This window comes from Cucumis sativus, chromosome 3 (genome assembly GCF_000004075.3).
Source record: "Cucumis sativus cultivar 9930 chromosome 3, Cucumber_9930_V3, whole genome shotgun sequence".
NCBI lineage: Eukaryota > Viridiplantae > Streptophyta > Magnoliopsida > Cucurbitales > Cucurbitaceae > Cucumis > Cucumis sativus.
The window spans coordinates 3,611,738-3,634,951 of NC_026657.2; the positions used below are offsets into that span (position 1 = coordinate 3,611,738).

The 23,214-nt window shown below is 26.5% G+C and overlaps 3 protein-coding genes across 3 annotated transcripts; all 3 read left to right on the forward strand.

Annotated features, from left to right (window-relative positions):
- Positions 1-5,801: 5,801 nt before the first annotated feature.
- LOC116402763 (nuclear transcription factor Y subunit B-9-like) lies at positions 5,802-6,434 on the forward strand. Its single transcript, XM_031882879.1, has one exon. The coding sequence runs from the start codon at positions 5,802-5,804 to the stop codon at positions 6,432-6,434; it is 633 nt and encodes a 210-aa protein (XP_031738739.1).
- Positions 6,435-13,119: 6,685 nt separating this feature from the next.
- LOC116402765 (nuclear transcription factor Y subunit B-9-like) lies at positions 13,120-13,839 on the forward strand. The gene has a single exon (XM_031882887.1). The coding sequence runs from the start codon at positions 13,120-13,122 to the stop codon at positions 13,837-13,839; it is 720 nt and encodes a 239-aa protein (XP_031738747.1).
- Positions 13,840-20,538: 6,699 nt separating this feature from the next.
- On the forward strand, positions 20,539-21,247 carry LOC116402766 (nuclear transcription factor Y subunit B-9-like). Its single transcript, XM_031882899.1, has 2 exons — positions 20,539-20,684; positions 20,760-21,247. Exons 1-2 carry the CDS (start codon positions 20,567-20,569, stop codon positions 21,245-21,247), a joined length of 606 nt encoding a protein of 201 aa, XP_031738759.1. The 5' UTR covers positions 20,539-20,566.
- Positions 21,248-23,214: the final 1,967 nt, after the last annotated feature.

Sequence of the window (23,214 nt, forward strand, 5' to 3'; positions counted from 1 at the left end):
TTTATACATGTAGATCATGTAGAATGCAATATTAAAAAGAAGAAACAAATGATTGATATGTCGAATCAGAACTGCATCTCTATAATTAGTTTTTGACATGTGTAATTAACTCTTTGTTTTTAATTTATTTAATTAGAAATATATACAAAAGTCAAAATAGGTTTATCTTATATATATATAATTTCATGGAAATATAAAATTGCAATTGAAAAGGTTGGATTAGATTTGCTATCTTCTTTGTAAAACATCCTCTACCACTGCTGCTTTCTTTGCCTTGTAACTCTTAGTTCTTGTAGTTTCTTTTATTGACCAAAAACAGCTCTATGGAATTTTGTTAGAATTAATTAGATTGAAAACATTTTCTTTGATCATACATATCCACATATGTTCTCTCACATTCTTCTTCTCTTTTATGTTCATTTACATCAGATTTCTTTTCACTTTCTCTTTTTCCTCCTTCATTCTTTAAAACCAATCTTTTCTAATCGACAGTTTTAGGATTACAATTCCTATCTTCTTCTTTGTTGAATATCTTTAATTGGTTGGTTTCTTTGCTTTGTAACTATCTAAATTGTAGTTTTTTTTTGTGGAAAAAAAGAATTCCATGGAAATTTGTTGAATTAATTTCTATTTATAGACATTGTAGTTGAGATTGAAGAGATGAGATAGCTTTAAAAAGTTGGCATAATTTTACATTTCTTTTTTCTTTATGAAACAAATCATTTCTTAATCTTGAATACAAACAACGTCAATTATGTTATCTAAGGAAATTATTTTGTTCACAATATCATGTTATGACTCATGAAAGAAGATTTCAAGGTTGGAGAAAAGTAAAATGTTTACACATGTAAATCGGATAAAATACGGAGTCTTTTTCTTTTTCAAAAGTGTGACAAAATTTCTATTAATTCTACTCTCGAGACATGTGTATAATAATTAAGTATCTTACTTTTATTTTATTTAATTAAAAATCGAAAGTTAAGATAGTATAATATATTGGTGTCACATTCTTTTCACAATTTTTCTCCTTTCCTCTTTTATTCTCTAATTTCTTCTCCCATTATGGTATTTTTTCCTCTCATTCCTTACAATTTAATTTAGGATGATCTTTATAAGGTATAAAACATAATTTACCTTTTCTTTTTCTTTTATATAGTTTTATAAAGGATTTAATTAGGAGATAAAAGTTGTTGTGATTTGAAAATTAAGTTGTTAAGGAATTGTGTTTATGTTTTCAACTAAGGAAATTAAAGTTTAAACAAAGTTGTTGGTTCCATTTTAGTAGTTAGGATATTGATTTCATAAATATACATAAACTAAAATACAATAGTTAACTCCCTTTCTTATATTGTAATTCTTATAATTTGTGTTGATGAAAAGGGCAAAAGAAATTTGTTGAACAGTCAGTAAATCTCTTTATTTCTCTCTTATTAAATATGATCAGTGATTCACTTTTAAGTCTCAAGATTTTAGTGTGTGTTGTCTTTCTCATGAAAATGTGATTGGAGAAAAGTAAAATGTTTACACACGTAGATCATGTAAAATGCAATACTAAAAAGAGAAAACAAGTGGTTGATATGCAAAAAAGTGTTTATGTCAATTAATTAAAGTGTTGTCTGCATCTCTATAATTAGTTTTTGACATGTGTAATTAACTCTTTGTTTTTAATTTATTTAATTAGAAATATATACAAAAGTTAAATTAGGTTTCTCTTATATAATATATATATATATATATATATAATTTCATGGAAATATAAAATTGCAATTGAAAATATTGGATTACATTTGCTATATTCTCTCATTCTTTTCTTCTCTTTTATGATCATATACATGATTTCTTTTGAGTTTCTCCTTTCCTCCTTCCTTCTTTAAAACCAATCTTCTTTAATCTGGGTTATATAATTTCATATATATATATATATAAAATTTCAAATCGACAAACTTAGGATTACAATTCCTATCTTACTTGTTGAATATCTTTAGTTGGTTGGTTCCTTTGGTGTGTAACTATCTAAATTATAGGTTTTGATTTCTATTTATAGACAATAAAGCTGAAATGGAAGAGATGAGATAGCTTCAAACTGTGGGTATAATTTTATTTTGGTTTGTTTTTCGTTTATGAAACAAATCATCTACGTGAATAATACATAAATATATGAATTTTGAATACAAACAATGTTCATACAATGTCAATTATGTTATCTAGGGAAATTGTTGTGTTTACAAAATCTTGTTGTTTGTGTTGTCATGACTCGTGAGAGAAGATTCCATAAAATGATACTATTGAGAGTTGGAAAAAAGTAAAATGTTTACACATATAAACTATGTAAAATACCGAATCTTTTTCTCTTTTAAAAGTGTATCAGATATAAATTTTTAATACGTTTTAATTAATTATTTTACATTTTTATTTAATTAAAAATTCACAATTCAAATAGTCTAATATATTGCTATCAAATTCTTCTCATCATTTTTTTCTCTTTTTTTTTTCTTATTCTTTATAATTTAGGATGGTTTCTTTTACAATTGACAAATTGTAAAAAAAAAAAAAAAATACAATTAACAAATTGGAATACAATAATTAACTCATTTTTTTACAACATTTGTGTCGGTGAAAAGGGTCAAGGAAATTTGTTGAACAATGAGAAATTTTTCTATGTATAGACATCAAGGTAGGAAGGGAAGAGAGACTTAAAAAAGTGGAAATGAATTTATTTTTCTTTTATAATACAATTCTCTCTTTTTTTTTCTCTTATTATTTTTATTTTATATATAAAAATAGTCTTTAGGATAAATACCTATTGATGTTAATACTTGAATAAAAAGAAAGTTATCATTATAATTAAAGTGAATCAGAGTTCTCCATATCTATAATTAGTTATTTGACATGTAACAATCCTTTTAAGTTTATTTAGTTAGAAATATATACAAAATTCAAATAACTCATTCTTCTTTTTTATACATATGATTTCTTTTGATTTATTCTTTTCCTCCTTCATTCTTTGAAACCAATTCTCTTATTTATATATATATAGAGCATTGGTGGTATTTTGCTTTGTAACTCGTAGTTTTTTTTATCGATAAAAAAGGGTTCTAGAGAAATTTGTTAGGATTAAGATTGAAATCATTTTTTTATATCATATATATACACGTATATTCTCTCATTACTCTTCTATTTTACTATCATACGTCAAATTTCATTTATATGGACATCGAAGAGATGAGATCACTTCAAGAGTAGTTTTAATTTTAATTTACCTTTTCGTTTATAAAACAAATCTTCTCTATAAATAAGATATGAAATACAAACAATTATGTTATCTAGAGAAATTGTTGTTTTTCCATTTTATTAATTATTTGTGAGGTCATGACTCATGAGATAAGATTTTATGAATAAAAGTAGAATGTTTACACATGTAAACCATGCAAAATATTGAGTCTTTTTATTTTTTCAAGGTATGTTAAACTATCTAGAGATACATATCTAAATAAATATTTTATCTTTAGTTTATTTAATTAATAATCCAAAATTCAAATAGGCTTAACATATTTCTATTACTTTTTTCTCTTTCTTCTTTTATTCTCTATTCTTCTTCTCCTATATGGTTTTTTTTCTCTCATTCTTTTTAATTTAGGACGATTTTTCTAACGTATATAAAACATCAATTCTCAAATTGGATTTACGTTTTTTTTTAAAAAAATTGTATAAAGAAATTAATTAGGAGATAAAGTGTTGTGATTTGAAATATAAGTTGTTAAGAAATTGTGTTTATGTTTATGTTTTCAATTAATTAATTAAGTAAACTAAAGTTTAAACAAACTAGTTCTATTTTGTTCCATCTTAGTAGGTAGGATATTGATTTCACGAAGATATATAAACTAAAATTCAACTGACAAATTGGATTACAATAATTCCCTTCTTCTCTTGTAATTATTACAGATTTTTTTTTCTTTTTATAAAACAAATTTCTTTATTTTTCCCTTATTGTGTTTTTTTATTTGACAAAATGGGTTCTATGAAAATTTGTTGAATTAATTTCTATCCATAGACATTGTAGTTGAGCTTGAAGAGATGAGATTGCTTTAAAAGTGGGTATAATTTTAGTTTTTTTCGTTTATAAAACAAATCTTCTCTATGAATAATACGTAAAGATATGAATTTTGAATACAAAACAATGTCAATTATGTTATCTAGAGAATTTGGTGTGTTCTCCCTATTATTGTTTGTGATATTATAACTCATAAGAGAAGAATCCATGAATCGACATTATTGAGGTTGAAGAAAAGTAAAATGTTTACCCATATGATACTGCTTTTACTATCTAGACGTACTTTTAGTTTATTTAATTAATAATCTAAAATTCAAATTGTATAACATATTGATATCACATTCTTCTCATGCAATTTTTTTCTTTTCCTCTTTTATTCTCTATTTTCTCCTTCCATTATGGCTTTTTTTTCTCTCATTCTTTACAATTTAGAATGATTTTTCTAAGGTACAAATTTACCTTTTTCTTTTTCTTTAATATAGTTAGGAGATAGAGCGGTTATAATTTGAAAATTGAGTTGTTAAGGAATTGTGTTTATGTTTTCAATTAAGCAAGTAAACTCAAAGTTTTTCACATCTTAGTAGTTAGATATTGATTTTGTAAAGATATATAAAAATTAAAATACAATAGACAAATTGAATTACTATAATTAACTCCCTTTCTTCTTTTGTATTTCTTATAATTTGGGTAAATTTGTTGAAGGATGAGAAAATTTTCTATATATACAGACATTAAGGTATAGAAATTGAAAGAGAGACTTAAACGAGTGACTGTGGATTTTTTGTCTTTCAAAAAATAAATATATTTATTTCTCTCTTATTTTTTATTTTATGAATAAAGAATAATCTTTGAATAAGTATATATTAATATTAGTATTTGAATGGAAGCAAAATTACCATTATACTGTGTTGTCAAGAGAAGGAAAATGACATGAGAAGGAAAATGATATTGGAGAAAAGTAAAATGTTTACACATGTAAATCATGTAGAATGCAATACTAAAAAGAGAAAACAGAGAAAAGTAAAATGTTTACACATGTAGAATGCAATACTAAAAAGAGAAAACAAGTGGTTGATATGCAAAATGTGTGTCTGTCACTTAATTAAAGTGAATCAGACTCTGTATCTCTATAATTAATTTTTGACATGTGTAATTAATTGTTTGTTTTTAGTTTGTTTAATTAGAAATATATACAAAATTCAAATAACTCATTCTTCTCTCTTTTGTATGTACGATTTCTTTTGATTTTCTCTTTTCATCCCATTCTTTGAAATCAATCTTCTCTTTTATATATATAATTGCTATGTTCTCTCATTCTTCTTCTTCTCTCTTTTATGATCACATACATGATTTCTTTTGAGTTTCTTCTTTCCTCCTTCGTTCTTTAAAACCAATCTTCTCTATTCTGGGTTATATAATTTCAAATATATATAAAATTTCAAATCGACAAACTTAGGATTACAATTCCTACGTTCTTTGTTGAATATTTTTAATTGGTTGGTTTCTTTGCTTTGTAAATATCTAAATTATAGGTTTTTTTTTTTTGACAAAAAGGGTTCCATGGAAATTTGTTGAATTAATTTCTACAACAATTGTGTGTTTATGAAAAGGGCTCAAGGAAATTTGTTGAACAATCAGAAATTTTCCTATGTATAGACATCAAGGTAGGAAATGAATATGGATATTTCTATGTATATGTTCTCTTGATGAATCTGTATATTTGAAGTATTTGTGTTATTCAGGACTGAACATGATGCTGACCCCAAACAACCAAACCTCCATCAACAACAATCCGAACACCAATCACCATCTCTCGGACGGAGGAACCTCCATTGGCAACTCCTCAGCTACCAGCCCCCTCTCGGTCGCCGCCACTGCCAACAATAATGAGCAAAACCAACAATGCTTGGTGCGAGAACAAGACCAATACATGCCGATGGCTAATGTGATACGAATCATGAAGCGGATTTTACCCTCCCATGCAAAAATATCCGACGACACCAAAGAGACCATCCAAGAATGTGTGTCGGAGTACATTAGCTTCATCACTAGCGAGGCGAACGAACGATGCCAACGGGAGCAACGCAAGACGGTGACTGCAGAGGATGTCCTTTGGGCTATGGGGAAGTTAGGTTTCGACGACTACATAGAACCGCTCACTGTTTTCCTTAACCGCTATCGTGAGTCAGAGAGTGACCGAATTCGCACTGAACCAATGTTGAGGCGCAATGTAGATTATGGGCCACAAGTGGGGATGATATCACCGTACGGGCAGGGGTTTCAGATAGGGCACGTCCCTGCAGTGATGTTCGATGCAATGGGTGGATACTATGGTGGAGGAGGGAGCGGTGGGCCGAGTGCAGGGAACAACAGCCAGCTTTGATATGAGTTTGAAGTTGGGATGTACTAATTTGAAATGAAAGGCTACATATAATGAATAAATATGGTGAAAAGGTTGGATGGTGGTTTGTATGTCTGCAAGATAGTCTTTGCTAACTTTCTTCACTCACTTTTTAAGTTTTTGTAATTTTCAGAAACTCTCTTGCCCGATGAAAACATGTAAATTTTATTTAGGAAAATGGAAAGTTTTAACTTTTCATTTTCCTTCATTGTTATATACTTCATCTATACTCAACCCAACCAAAGGAATAATTATTTGTTAAATTTTTTTGATAAACTATTAAGAATATGTGTATAACATGTGTACGTTTGATAAAAAAAATAGAGAGAATGCTACTTTTATTATTGTATAATTCCTCTTTATTTTTTTTTTATAAAACCAATATTCTCTTTATAGAAATTAATGATTACATACATATATATATTTTTCTGTCGAATTTGGAACAGAGAGTAAATCAAAAGAGAGAATAAATTGAAGTGAAAGAGTGGTGATATAATTTGTGAAAATGGAGTAGCTAGGGAAGTACTATTTCTTTTCATTTTAGTAGTTAAGATATTTCTCTTTTATGTATAAAACGAATCTCCTCTTATTTAGGATGATTTTATAAAAATATATAAGTTAAATTTTAATTCACAAATTGGATTACAGACAGTATCTTGTTTTGTAATTCTTATAGTTTGTGTTGATGAGAAAGGCAAAGGAAATTTATTGAATAATGAGAGGAATTTCTGAGTAGACATCAAGGGTAGGAATTGATCGAATGAGACTTAAAAAAGTGGCTATTAATTTTTTTCTTTTATAAAACAAAACATCTTTCTTTCTTCCCATTTCTCTCTTATTTTCTATCTTATAGAAAACAAATTAATCTATAGATAAATTCATATTGATATATATAAGATTTGAATTGAAACAAAGTTTATCTCTCTTATTGTTTGTGTTGTCACGAGGATGGATAAGTATAATGGTCACACATATAAATCATATAAAATGTATAATGTACTAAAAGAAGGACAATTAATTGATATGCAAAAGGTGAATCTTTTTTAAAAGTGATGCATTTGATTCTACCACCTAAATATGACTATAATTAATTGATGACATATGTAATCAAAAGTTTATTTTTAGTTTATTTAATTGAAAATATAAAATTCAAATAATAATCAACATATATTGATCATATATGCACATATATTCTCTCATTATTCTTCTTCTATTTTATGACCATACATGAGATTTCTTTTGAGTTTCTCTTATTTTCCTCCATTCTTTAAAACCAATCTTCTCTTCTCTAGGATATATAATTTCAAATATCTATATAATTTATAATCGACAAACTTATGGAATAGAATTACAATCTAAATTTTAGTTTTTTTTGTCCGAAATTTATTGAATTAATTTCATCTATATGGACATTGTAGTTGAGATGAGATCATTTGAAAGGTAGTTTTAATTTTAATTTTCTTTTTTCGTTTATAAAACAAATCTTCTAAGATATGAATTGCAAACAATTATGTTATCTAGAGAAATTGTTGTGTTTTTCATATCTTATTAATTATGTGTGTTGTCATGACTTGTGAGAGAAGATTTCATGAAATGGAAGTAGAATATTTTACCTGGTTTAATCATGTAAAGTATTTAGTTTTTTTCTTTCTTAGAAATGTTGTTAAGAAATTGTGTCTATGTTTATGTTTTCAATTACTTAAGTAAACTAAGGTTTAAACAAACTAGGTTCTATTTTGTTCAATCTTAATAGTTAGGATATTGATTCCATAAAGATATATAAACTAAAATTCAATCGACAAATTGGATTACAATAACTCCTTATTTTGTAATTATTATAGTTTGTGTGTTGATGAAAAAGGCTAAGAAAATTTGTTGAACAACTAAAAAATTTTCTATGTATAGACATCAAGGTATAGGAATTGAAAGAGAGACTTAAAAAGGGTGGGTATGGATTTTTTTTGTTTTTCATAAAACAAATCTCTTTATTTCTCTTTTATTTTTTATTTTATATATAAAGAATAATCTTAAGATATTTATAAATATTTGAATGAAAAAAAAGTAATGGTTGTATTCATCCTGACTTTTAAACTTTTAAGCTTCAATTAAGATCTTACTGTCTGTCGGTCACTTAATTAAAGTGAATCTCTTTATCTATAATTAGTTGTTTGAGATGGATAATTAACAATATGATTTGTTTTGATTCTCTTTTCATCCTTCATTCTTTGAAATCAATCTTCTCTTTTATATACATAATTTCATAAAAATATAAAATTGCAATTGAAAAGGTTGGATTACATTTCCTATGTTCTCTCATTATTCTTCTTCTCTTTTACGATCATATACATTGTTTTTTGTTGCGTTTCTCTTTTTCCTCCTTCATTCTTTAAAACCAATCTTCTCTATCTAGATATATAATTTCAATATATATATATACACACACATAAAATTTCACATCCAACTTAGGATTCCAATTCCTATCTTCTTTGTTGAATATCTACGATTAAAGCTTTTTTTGTTTGTTATTTAGTACATTACCGACGATTAATTTATTGATCTTTTTAAAAAAATTGTATTCTAAATCCAATACACATATTTCATATAATTAATTTCTCGAAATGTCATATTTTTGTAAAAAAAATTTAAGTCATTAAATACGATGTCAATTTTTAACTTTTTGACGTACTAATAAATTATTACTTTTTTTAAAAAAATCATATTCAAACTTCAATACACAAGTTTTGTATATTTAATTTACCAAATAATTCTAGTTTACGTAAAGCAATTTGCCTTAGTTTCTTTAAATACGACATGAAATTTTCAAAAAAAAAATTTCAAGTAATCATTACGGTTGAATAAATTACTGTTATTTTCTTTGAAATATAAAATATTCCCAGTTCTCTTCTTACCTAAAGATTTTGTTTATTTTTCTCTTTCTAATTAGAGGATTGTTGTTTCATGGAGCAACAAAAATGATAAAAGATAATAAATCAATGAAAGATAACAAAATAAGGAGAAGAAAGAGAAAAAAATTAAAGTACATTATCAGAAACTATGAGCATAATTTGGTAAAAAAATTAGATTCAAAATTTAATTCAAATAAATTTTAAATCAAATCTCACAGTTAAATTAATTTTTTAAAAGAAAATTCTTATATATTTAAAGTTTAAATACTTTAAAAAAAAATATTTGTTACAGATTTTTTAGATTATTCAAGGATTCAAAAGTTATTTAATTTAATATTATATTTGATTTAATTTTTTTTATAAATTTATTCATTTTTTTTAGAAATTTATTTAACTTAAATTTATAAGAAATAGTTTAGATTAGTTTTAAAATAAAATATTTGAAAGGTGAAAAACGAATAAAAGAAGAAAAATAAATAAAAGACATGAAATAATAATTTTTTAAAAAAAAATATGAGGACTAAATGTGTAAACTAATCACAATTAATATCTAACTAAAATTAATTTCGTAAATAAAATAAATTAAAAACAATATTCTTTTAAGATTATTAAATTAATTACAATCAAATGACGTTTGATAAATAAAAGAATAATTTTTTCTAAAAAAATGAATTAATAAAACTATGGGGAGTTGAAAAAGGTAAGATTACAACGAGTTGAAAAAGTAGGATTATGGAAAAAGAAGAGATAGGAAAAAGGAGTTATGATAAACATAAAACAAAGGGTTATGATAATCATTCCTCAAACAAGGGTTAGATTACCATATCTCTAACCCCATAGTGATAGCCCTTCCTCAAACACTCTCTGATAGTCTGTGTGTTGATGAGAAGGACCCGAAGAAATTTGTTGAACAATGAAATTCTTTTTAATGTATAGATATGGAAGTATAGGAATTGAAGAGAGACTTGAGGTGGGTATGGTTTTTTTTTTTTTTTTTATAATACAAATCTTTTTATTTCTCCCTTGCTTTCTATATATATATAATAAATACCTATTCATTTGTAATTATTCATTGGGTTCATCTTCACTTTTTAACCTATAAAAATTTATTATGTGTGTTGTTATGAGAAAGTCTAAAAAAATGGGATTGGAAAAAAGTAAAATGTTTACTTATGTAGATCATATGAAATGCAATACTAAAAGGAAACGAAAGATTGATATGCAAAAGGGGTGTCTATCACTCAAAATGAATTATTTGATATGTCTAATTAAGAGTTTGATTTTAGTTTATTTAATTAAAAGTAATAAGATTTATTTTGATTTTCTCTTTTCCTCCCATGCATTCTTTAATTAAACCAATCTTCTCTTATTTAGATAAATAAATAAATAAAAACATTTTAAAACCATTGGTGGTTTCTTTGCTTTGTAACTCTAAAATCTAATAGTTTTTTCTATGGACAAAAAACGGCTCTAAGGAAATTTGGTAGAATTAAGATAGAAAATATTTCTATGTATGAACATTTATTGAAGTTAAGATCGAAGAGATTGAGATCCTTCTCAAAAGGTGTGGGTATTTCATTTTTTTTTTCATCTTTTATAAAACAAATCTCTTTTTTTTCTCCCAATTATTGCTTTCTTATTTTCTATTTATGAAACAAAAAAACCCTACAATTATATAAATATATGAAATTTGAATACAAACAAAATAAATTAGTCTAATATATTGCTATCAAATTCTTCTCAGCCATTTTTTTTCTCTTTTCCTTTTTTTTTTCTCTAAATTTTTATAATTTAGGATGATTTTTCTGATGCAATTCTCAAAATTCCCTTTACTATTTTTTTTATAAAGAAATTAATTAGGAGATAAAGTGGTTGTGATTTGAAATTAAGTTGTTAAAAGAAATTAATATTTTTCTGATGCTATCTCATCCTCTCATGCAATGTTTCTCTTTTCCTCTTTTATTCTCTAATTTCTCTTCCATTATGTTTTTCTTTTCTCTCGTTCTTTATAATTTTTGATGATTTTTCTAAGGTATAAAACACAATTTACCTTTTCTTTTTCCTTTTTCTTTTTTATATATATTTTTTATAAAGAAATTACTTAGAAGATAAAGTGGTTGTGATTTGAAAATTAAGTTGTCAAGGAATTGTGTTTATGTTTTCAATTAAGTAAGTAAATTAAAGTTTAAACAAAGTTGTTCCATTTAGTTACATTTTAGTAGTTAGGATATTGATTTTATAAAGATATATACATATGAAGTAAAACACAATAGACAAATTGGATTACAATAGTTAACTCTCTTTCTTCTATTGTATACAGGAATTGAAAGAGAGACTTAAAAGGGTGGGTGGATTTCTTTTTGTTGAAAACAAATCTCTTTATTTCTTTCTTATTAAATGAAGAAAGAAAATGTGATTGGAGAAAAGTAAAATGTTTACACATGTAGATCATGTAGAATGCAATACTAAAAAGAGGAAACAAGTGGTTGATATGCAAAAGGTGTTTCTGTCAATTAATTAAAGTGAATCAGAGCTCACTGCATCTCTATAATTAGTTTTTGACATGTGTAATTAACTGTTTGTTTTTAATTTGTTTAATTAGAAATATATACAAAAGTCAAAATAAGTTTCTCTTATATATATATATAATTTCATGGAAATATAAAATTGCAATTGAAAAGGTTGGATTACATTTTCTATCTTCTTTGTCCAACATCGTCTACCATTGCTGCTTTTCTTTGCTTTGTAACTCTTAATTCTCCTAGTTTTTTCTATTGGCCAAAAAGAGCACTAAGGAAATTAGAATTAAGATTGAAAACATTTTGTTTGATCATACATATCCACATATGTTCTCTCATTCTTCTTCTTCTCTTTTATGATCATTTACATCAGATTTCTTTTCACTTTCTCTTTTCCCTCCTTCATTCTTTAAAACCAATCTTTTCTAATCGACAATTTTAGGATTACAATTCCTATCTTCTTCTTTCTTGAATATCTTTACTTGATTGGTTTCTTTCCTGTGTAACTATCTAAATTGTAGGTTTTTTTTTTGTTGACAAAAAGGGTTCCATGGAAATTAAATTTGTTGAATTAATTTCTATTTATAGACATTTTAGTTGAGATTGAAAAGATGAGATAGCTATAATTTTACTTTTCTTTTTTCTTTATGAAACAAATAATCTCTTAATTTTGAATACAAACAATCTCAATTATGTTATTAAGGAAATTGTATTGTTCACAATACCTTGTTATGACTCATGAAAGAAGATTTTAGGAGTGAAGAAAAGTAAAATGTTTACACATGTAAACCATGTAAAATACTGAGTCTTTTTCTTTCTTTAAAGTGAAAGTGTGTCAGAACTATAATTAAATATCTTACTTTTTTTATTTAATTTAAAATTCAAAATTCAAATAGTCTAATATATTGCTGTCAAATTCTTCACACCATTTTTTTCTCTTTTCCTTTTTTTTCTCACTAATCCTTTATAATTTAGGATGATTTTTTAATGTAGAGAGTATCAATTCTCAAAATTTTCTTTAATATTTTTTTATAAAGAAATTAATTAGGATATAAAGTGGCTGTGATTTGAAAATTAAGTTGTTAAGAAATTGTGTTTATAATTTCAATTAGTGAAGTAAATTAAAGTTTAAACAAACTAGTTCTATTTCCTTTCATTTGAGTAGTTAGCATTTTGATTTCATAATATATATAGACTGTATGTTGATGAAAAGGGGCAATCAAATTTTTTGTATGTATAGACATGAAGGAAGGAAATGAATATGGATATTTTTATGTATATGTTATCTTGATGAATCTGAATTTGAAGTACTTGTGTCGTTATTCAGGACTGAACACGATGCTGACCCCAAACAACCCAACCTCCATCAACAGCAATCCAAACACCAATCAGCATCTCTCGAACGGAGGAACCTCCATTGGCAACTCCTCAGCTACCAGCCCCCTCTCGGTCGCCGCCACTGCCAACAATAATGAGCAAAACCAACAATGCATGGTGCGAGAACAAGACCAATACATGCCGATGGCTAATGTGATACGAATCATGAAGCGGATTTTACCCTCTCATGCAAAAATATCCGACGACACCAAAGAGACCATCCAAGAATGTGTGTCGGAGTACATTAGCTTCATCACTAGCGAGGCGAACGAACGATGCCACCGGGAGCAACGCAAGACGGTGACTGCAGAGGATGTTCTTTGGGCTATGGGGAAGTTAGGTTTTGACAACTACATAGAACCGCTAACTGTTTTCCTTAACCGCTATCGTGAGTCGGAGAGTATTCGTACTGAACCAATGTTGAGGCGCAATGTGGATTATGGGGCACAAGTGGGGATGATATCACCGTATGGGCAGGCGTTTCAGATAGGGCAAGTCCCTGCAGGGATGTTTGATGCAATGGGTGGATACTATGGTGGAGGAGGGAGCGGTGGGCCGAGCGCAGGGAACAACAGCCAGCTTTGATATGAGTTTGAAGTAGGGATGTACTAATTTGAAATGAAATGCTACATATAATGAATAAATATGGTGAAAAGGTTCAAAAATGGTTTGTGTAGCTGCATGTAAGATAGTCTTTTGCCAACTTCCTTCACTCACTTTTTAATTTTTTGTAATTTCAAGAAACTCTCTCGTATCATGAGAACATGTAAATTTTATCTAGGTAGATGGAATGTCTTAACTTTCTTTTTCATTCATTATTATATACTTCATCTCTAATTAACCGAACCAAAGAAATAAATATAAACGATTAAGAATATGTATAACATGTGTACGTTTGATAAAAAAAATAGAGAGAAAACTACTTTTTTTATTGTAATTTCTATTCTTTTTTTTCTTCTTTGTATAAAAACAATATTCTCTTTATAGAAATTAATGCTTACATACCGATGTAAAATTTGGAACAGAAAATAAATCAAAAGAGAAAATAAATTGAAGTGAAAGAGTGGTGAATATGATTTTGGAAAAAATTTCTATGTATTAATAGAGAAAGTGTGGTTGATATGTAAAAGAAGATTACTCTAAAAAAAGAAAGTAGCTACGGAACTACTATTTCTTCTCGTTTGAGTAGTTAAGATATTTCTCTTTTCGGTATAAACTAATCTCCTCTTATTTAGGATGATTTTATAAAGATATATAAATTAAATTTCAATACCCAAATTGGATTACAGAGAGTAACTTGTTTTGTAATTCTTAGAGTATCTTGTTTTGTAATTCTTATAGTTTGTGTTGATGAATAGAGTCAAGGAAATTTGTTGAATAATGAGAAGAAATTCTGTGTAGACATATCAACGGTAGGAATTGATCATCAAAACATTAGACTTAAAAGGTGGGTATTGATTTTTATTTTCTTTTATAAAACAAATCTCTTTCATTCTTTCTCCCCATTTCCCTCTTATAGAAAACAAATAGTGTTTAGGATAAATACATTATATATATATATAAATGATTTGAATGGAAACAAAGTTTAACCTACCTAATTAAAAGGGATAGTTGTGTTCTTCACTTTTAACATTCAAGATCTTGTTATCACAGTGATAAGTGAATGAAAATGAAGAAAAGTAAAATGCGTTCACAATGTGCAAAAGATGATCGGTCAGTCTCTTAAAATTGAATAGGATGTAGATGGCCTCAACCAACTAGATATAACTATATGATTAGAAGATGATATGTGTAATTAAGTATTTATTTTTAGTTTATTTAATTAAAAATAAAAAATTCAATAATAATCAACATATACGATATATGCACATATATTATCTCGTTATTCTTCTCTTTTTTATGATCATATACATGATTTCTTTTAAGTTTCTTTTTTCCTCCTTCATTCTTTAAAACCAATATTCTCTTATATAAGATATATAATTTCAAATCGAGAGTACAATTCCTATTTTCTTTGTTGAATATCCATGATTACATTGGTGGTTTCTTTTCTTTTTTGTAAGGTTTCTTTTTTTTTCTTTTGAGAAAAAGGGTTTTCTACCGAAATTTGTTGAATTAATTTCTATCTATAGACATTGTAGTTGAGATTGAAGAGATGGGATCACTTTAAAAGTAGGTATAACTTTAATTTTCTTTTTCGTTTATGAAACAAATTTTCTATGTGAATAATACACAAAGATATGAATTTTGAATACAAACCAATGTCAATTATGTGATGTAGAGAAATTGTTGTATTATCCATATCTTATTGTTTGTGTTGTCACTACTGATAAGAGAAAGATGATAAGAGAAAGATTACATGAACAGACATTATTGAGGGTTGGAGAAAAAATAAAAAACTTACACATGTAAACCATGTAATACTGAAGTCTTTTTCTTCCTTAAAAGTGTGACAATTTTTTTATTATTTCTACTGTCTAGACATGTGTATAATAATTAAGTATCTTACTTTTATTTTATTTAATTAAAAATCCAAAGTAAAAATAGTATAATGCATTGCTATCACATTCCTCTCACCATTTTTCTCCTCTCCTCTTTTATTCTCTAATTTCTCCTCCCTTTATAGTTTTCTCATTCCTTACAATTTAATTTAGGATGATCTTTCTAAGGTATAAAACATAATTTACCTTTTCTTTTTCTTTTATATAGTTTTATAAAGGATTTAATTTAGGAGATAAAGGTGGTTGTGATTTGAAAATTAAGTTGTTAAGAAATTGCACTTATGTTTTTAATTTAAATTAAAGTTTAAACAAAGTTGTTGGTTCCATTTTAGTTGTTAGGATATTGATTTCATAAATATATATAAATTAAAATACAATAGTTAACTCCCTTTCTTATAGTGTAATTCTTATAATTTGTGTGTGCAAAGGAAATTTGTTGAACAGTCAGAAAATCTCTTTATTTATCTCTTATTAAATGTGATCAGTTATTTACTTTTAAGTTTCAAGATTTTACTGTGTGTTGTCTTTCTCATAAAAATGTGATTGGAGAAAAGTAAAATGTTTACACATGTAGATCATGTAGAATGCAATACTAAAAATAGAAAACAAGAGATTTAAATGCAAAAGATGTTTCATTAATTAATTAAAATGAATCAGAACTATCTACGTCTCTATAATTAGTTTTTGACACGTGTAATTAACTTTTTGTTTTTAATTTATTTAATTATAATATATACAAAAGTCAAAATAGGTTTCTCTTTTATATATATATATATATATATATATATATAATTTCATGGAAATATAAAATTGCAATTGAAAAGGTTGGATTACATTTGCTATATTCTCTCATTCTTCTTCTTATCTTTTATGTGTTCATATACATTATTTCTTTTGAGTTTCTCCTTTCCTCCATTCTTTAAAACCAATCTTCTTTAATCTGGGTATATAATTTCAAATATATATATAAAATTTCAAATCGACAAACTTAGGATTACAATTCCTATCTTCTTTGTTGAATATCTTTAATTGGTTGGTTTCTTTGGTGTGTAACTATCTAAATTATAGGTTTTGATTTCTATTTATAGACACTAAAGCTCAAATGGAAGAGATGAGATAGCTTCAAACTGTGGGTATAATTTTATTTTGGTTTGTTTTTTGTTTATGAAACAAATCTATGTGAATAATACATAAATATATGAATTTTGAATACAAACAAGGTTCATACATTGTCAATTATGTTATCTAGGGAAATTGTTGTGTTTACACTATCTTGTTGTTTGTGTTGTTAAATGATACTATTGAGAGTTGGAAAAAAGTAAAATGTTTACACACGTAAAATACTACTATTCTTTTTCTTTTTTAAAAGTTTTTTAAAAGTGTATCAGAGATAGATTTCTACTATCCAAATACGTTTTAATTAATTATTTTACAATTTTATTTAATTAAAAATTAACAATTCAAATAGTCTAATATATTGCTATCAAATTCTTCTCGTGCATTTTTTTCTCTTTTCTTTTTCTCTTTCTTATTCTTTATAATTTAGGATGATTTCTTTTTTCACTTTTTTTTTTTTTTTCTTATTCTTTATAACTTAGGATGGTTTCTTTTACGATTGACAAATTGTAAAAAAATTAAAATACAATTGAAAAATTGGAATACAATAATTAACTCCTTTTTTATAACAATTATGTTGATGAAAAGGGTCAAGGAAATTTGTTGAACAATGAGAAATTTTTCTATGTATAGACATTAAGTAGGAAGGAAAGAGAGACTTAAAAAAAAGGTGGGGGATTTATTTTTCTTTTATAAAACAATTCTCTCTTTTTTTCTCTCTTATTATTTTTATTTTATATATAAAAAATTAATCTTTAGGATAAATACTATTGATATTAATATTTGAATAAAAAGAAAGTTACCATTATAATTAAAGTCAGAGTTCTCCATATATATAATTAATTATTTAAGTTTATTTAGTTAGAAATATATACAAAATTCAAATAACTCATTCTTCTTTTTTATACGTATGATTTCTTTTGATGTAATCTTTTCCTCCTTCATTCTTTTGATGTAATCTTTTTTATACGTATATTCTCTCATTACTCTTCTATTTTACGATCATACGTCAAATTTCATTTATATAGACATTGAAGAGATGAGATCACTTCAAGAGTAGTTTTAATTTTAATTTACCTTTTCGTTTATAAAACAAATCTTCTCTATAAATAAGATATGAAATACAAACAATTATGTTATCTAGAGAAATTGTTGTGGTTTTTCCATTTTATTAATTATTTGTGAGGTCATGACTCATGAGATAAGATTTCATGAATAAAAGTAGAATGTTTACACATGTAAACCATGCAAAATATTGAGTTTTTTTATTTTTTCGAGGTATGTTAAACTATCTAGACATACATATCTAAATAAATATTTTATCTTTAGTTTATTTAATTAATAATCCAAAATTCAAATAGGCTTAACATATTTCTATTACTTTTTTCTCTTTCTTCTTTTATTCTCTATTCTTCTTCTCCTATATGGTTTTTTTCTCTCGTTCTTTTTAATTTAGGACGATTTTTCTAACGTATAAAACATCAATTCTCAAATTGGATTTACGTTTTTTTTTTGTTTTTTTTTATATAAAGAAATTAATTAGGAGATAAAGTGTTGTGATTTGAAATATAAGTGGTTAAGAAATTGTGTTTATGTTTATGTTTTCAATTAATTAATTAAGTAAACTAAAGTTTAAACAAACTAGTTCTATTTTGTTCCATCTTAGTAGGTAGAATATTGATTTCATGAAGATATATAAACTAAAATTCAACTGACAAATTGGATTACAATAATTCCCTTCTTCTTTTGTAATTATTACAGATTTTTTTTTCTTTTTATAAAACAAATTTCTTTATTTTTCCCTTATTGTGTTTTTTTTTTTTTGACAAAATGGGTTCTATGAAAATTTGTTGAATTAATTTCTATCCATAGACATTGTAGTTGAGCTTGAAGAGATGAGATTGCTTTAAAAGTGGGTATAATTTTAGTTTTTTTCGTTTATAAAACAAATCTTCTCTATGAATAATACGTAAAGATATGAATTTTGAATACAAAACAATGTCAATTATGTTATCTAGAGAATTTGGTGTGTTCTCCCTATTATTGTTTGTGATATTATAACTCATAAGAGAAGAATCCATGAATCGACATTATTGAGGTTGAAGAAAAGTAAAATGTTTACCCATGTGATACTGTTTTTAATGTCTAGACGCACTTTTAGTTTATTTAATTAATAATCTAAAATTCAAATTGTATAACATATTGATATCACATTCTTCTCATGCAATTTTTTTCTTTTCCTCTTTTATTCTCTATTTTCTCCTTCCATTATGGCTTTTTTTTCTCTCATTCTTTACAATTTAGAATGATTTTTCTAAGGTACAAATTTACCTTTTTCTTTTTCTTTAATATAGTTAGGAGATAAAGTGGTTATAATTTGAAAATTGAGTTGTTAAGGAATTGTTTTTATGTTTTCAATTAAGCAAGTAAACTCAAAGTTTTTCACATCTTAGTAGTTAGATATTGATTTTGTAAAGATATATATGAATTAAAATACAATAGACAAATTGAATTACTATAATTAACTCCCTTTCTTCTTTTGTATTTCTTATAATTTGCGTAAATTTGTTGAAGGATGAGAAAATTTTCTATATATACAGACATCAAGGTATAGAAATTGAAAGAGAGACTTAAATGGGTGACTGTCGATTTTTTGTCTTTCAAAAAATAAATATCTTTATTTCTCTCTTATTTTTTATTTTATGAATAAAGAATAATCTTTGAATAAGTATATATTAATATTATAGAATAATCTTTGAATAAGTATATATTAATATTATAGAATAATCTTTGAATAAGTATATATTAATATTAGTATTTGAATGGAAGCAAAATTACCATTATACTGTGTTGTCAAGAGAAGGAAAATGAGAAGGAAAATGAGATTGGAGAAAAGTAAAATGAGATTGGAGAAAAGTAAAATGAGATTAGAGAAAAGTAAAATGTTTACACATGTCAATCATGTAGAATGCAATACTAAAAAGAGAAAACAGAGAAAAGTAAAATGTTTACACATGTAGATCATGTAGAATGCAATACTAGAAAGAGAAAACAAGTGGTTGATATGCAAAATGTGTGTCTGTCACTTAATTAAAGTGAATCAGACTCTGCATTTCTATAATTAGATTTTGACATGGGTAATTAACCGTTTGTTTTTAGTTTGTTTAATTAGAAATATATACAAAATTCAAATAACTCATTCTTCTCTCTTTTGTATGTACGATTTCTTTTGATTTTCTCTTTTCATCCCATTCTTTGAAATCAATCTTCTCTTTTATATATATAATTGCTATGTTCTCTCATTCTTCTTCTTCTCTCTTTTATGATCACATACATGATTTCTTTTGAGTTTCTCCTTTCCTCCTTCGTTCTTTAAAACCAATCTTCTCTATTCTGGGTTATATAATTTCAAATATATATATAAAATTTCAAATCGACAAACTTAGGATTACAATTCCTACGTTCTTTGTTGAATATTTTTAATTGGTTGGTTTCTTTGCTTTGTAAATATCTAAATTATAGGTTTTTTTTTCTGACAAAAAGGGTTCCATGGAAATTTGTTGAATTAATTTCTACAACAATTGTGTGTTTATGAAAAGGGCTCAAGGAAATTTGTTGAACAATGAGAAATTTTCCTATGTATAGACATCAAGGTAGGAAATGAATATGGATATTTCTATGTATATGTTCTCTTGATGAATCTGTATATATATTTGAAGTATTTGTGTTATTCAGGACTGAACATGATGCTGACCCCAAACAACCCAACCTCCATCAACAACAATCCAAACACCAATCACCATCTCTCGGACGGAGGAACCTCCATTGGCAACTCCTCAGCTACCAGCCCCCTCTCGGTCGCCGCCACTGCTAGCAATAATCAGCAAAACCAACAATGCTTGGTGCGAGAACAAGACCAATACATGCCGATGGCTAATGTGATACGAATCATGAAGCGCATTTTACCCTCCCATGCAAAAATATCCGACGACACCAAAGAGACCATCCAAGAATGTGTGTCGGAGTACATTAGCTTCATCACTAGCGAGGCGAACGAACGATGCCAACGGGAGCAACGCAAGACGGTGACTGCAGAGGATGTCCTTTGGGCTATGGGGAAGTTAGGTTTCGACGACTACATAGAACCGCTCACTGTTTTCCTTAACCGCTATCGTGAGTCAGAGAGTGACCGAATTCGCACTGAACCAATGTGGAGGCGCAATGTAGATTATGGGCCACAAGTGGGGATGATATCACCGTACGGGCAGGGGTTTCAGATAGGGCACGTCCCTGCAGGGATGTTCGATGCAATGGGTGGATACTATGGTGGAGGAGGGAGCGGTGGGCCGAGTGCAGGGAACAACAGCCAGCTTTGATATGAGTTTGAAGTAGGGATGTACTGATTTGAAATGAAAGGCTACATATAATGAATAAATATGGTGAAAAGGTTGGATGATGGTTTGTATGTCTGTAAGATAGTCTTTGCTAACTTTCTTCACTCACTTTTTAAGTTTCTGTAATTTTCAGAAACTCTCTTGCATGATGAGAACATGTTAATTTTATTTAGGAAAATGGAAAGTTTTAACTTTAGATTTTCCTTCAATTTTATATACTTCATCTCTACTCAACCGAACCAAAGGAATAATTATTTGTTAAATTTTTTTGATAAACTATTAAGAATATGTGTATAACATGTGTACGTTTGATAAAAAAAATAGAGAGAATGCTACTTTTATTATTGTATAATTCCTCTTTATTTTTTTTATAAAACCAATATTCTCTTTATAGAAATTAATGATTACATACGTATATATATTTTTTTGTCGAATTTGGAACAGAGAGTAAATCAAAAGAGAGAATAAATTGAAGTGAGAGTGGTGATATAATTTCTGAAAATGGAGTAGCTAGGGAAGTACTATTTCTTTTCATTTTAGTAGTTAAGATATTTCTCTTTTATGTATAAAACAAATCTCCTCTTGTTTAGGATTGTTTTATAAAAATATAGATGGTAAATTTCAATTCACAAATTGAATTACAGATAGTATCTTGTTTTGTAATTTTTATAGTTTGTGTTGATGAAAAGGGCAAAGGAAATTTATTGAACAATGAGAAGAAATTATGCATAAACAACAAGGGTAGGAATTGATCGAAAGAGACTTGAAAAGGTGACTATTAATTATTTTTCTTTTATAAAACAAAACATCTTTCTTTCTTCCCATTTCTCTCTTATTTTCTATCTTATAGAAAACAAATTAATCTATAGAATAAATTCATATTGATATATATAAGATTTGAATTGAAACAATGTTTATCTAACTCTTTTATTGTTTGTTTTATCACGAGGATGGATAAGTATAATGGTCACACATATAAATCATATAAAATGTGTAATGTACTAAAAGAAGGACAATTGATTGATATACAAAAGGTGAATCTCTTTTAAATTAAAAGTAATGCATTTGATTCTACCACCTAGAGATGACTATAATTAGTTGACGACATATGTAATTAAGAGTTTATTTTTAGTTTATTTAATTGAAAATATAAAATTCAAATAATAATCAACATATTATATTTATCATATATGCACATATATTCTCTCATTGTTCTCCTTCTCTTTGATTTATGATCAAACATGAGATTTCTTTTTGAGTTTCTCCTTTCCTCCTTCATTCTTTAAACCCAATCCTCTCTTATCTGGGATATATACTTTCAAATAGACAAACTTAAGATTACAATTCCTTTCTTCTTTGTTCAATATCTTTAATTGGTTGGTTTCTTTCCTTTGTAACTATCTAAATTATAGGTTTTTTTTTTGTTGACAAAAAACGTTCTATTGAAATTTGTTGAATTAATTTTTATTTATAGATATTGTAGTTGAGATTGAAGATATGAGATCGGTATAAAACGTGTGGGTAGAATTTTAATTTTCTTTTTCATCTATGAAACAAAGGGTATAAGTTTAATTTCTTTTTTCGTTTATGAAACAAATCTTCTATGTAAATAATACATAAATATATGAATTTTGGATCCAAAAAATGTTATACAATGTCAATTATGTTATCTAGAAAAATTGTTGTGTTCACATATCTTATTGTTTGTGTTGTTATGATTCATGAGAGAAGATTATAGGAAAAGATGTTATTGAGGGCTGGAGAAAAGTAAAATGTTTACACATATAAACGTAAAATACTGAGTCTTTTTCTTTCTTAAAAGTGTGTCAGATACACATTTCTACTATCCGGACATGTGTAATTAAGTATCTTACTTTTTTTATTTAATTAAAAATCCACCATTCAAATAGCCTAATATATTGTTGTGTTTATTTATATATATATATATA

Bases quoted from the DNA above. Each gene is read 5' to 3' on its own strand.
- LOC116402763 (XM_031882879.1), top strand. From the start codon at position 5,802: ATGATGCTGACCCCAAACAACCAAACCTCCATCAACAACAATCCGAAC.
- LOC116402765 (XM_031882887.1), top strand. From the start codon at position 13,120: ATGAAGGAAGGAAATGAATATGGATATTTTTATGTATATGTTATCTTG.
- LOC116402766 (XM_031882899.1), top strand. From the start codon at position 20,567: ATGAATCTGTATATATATTTGAAGTATTTGTGTTATTCAGGACTGAAC. The intron at 20,685-20,759 runs GAGGAACCTCCA...ATAATCAGCAAA, and splicing joins CAATCACCATCTCTCGGACG to ACCAACAATGCTTGGTGCGA.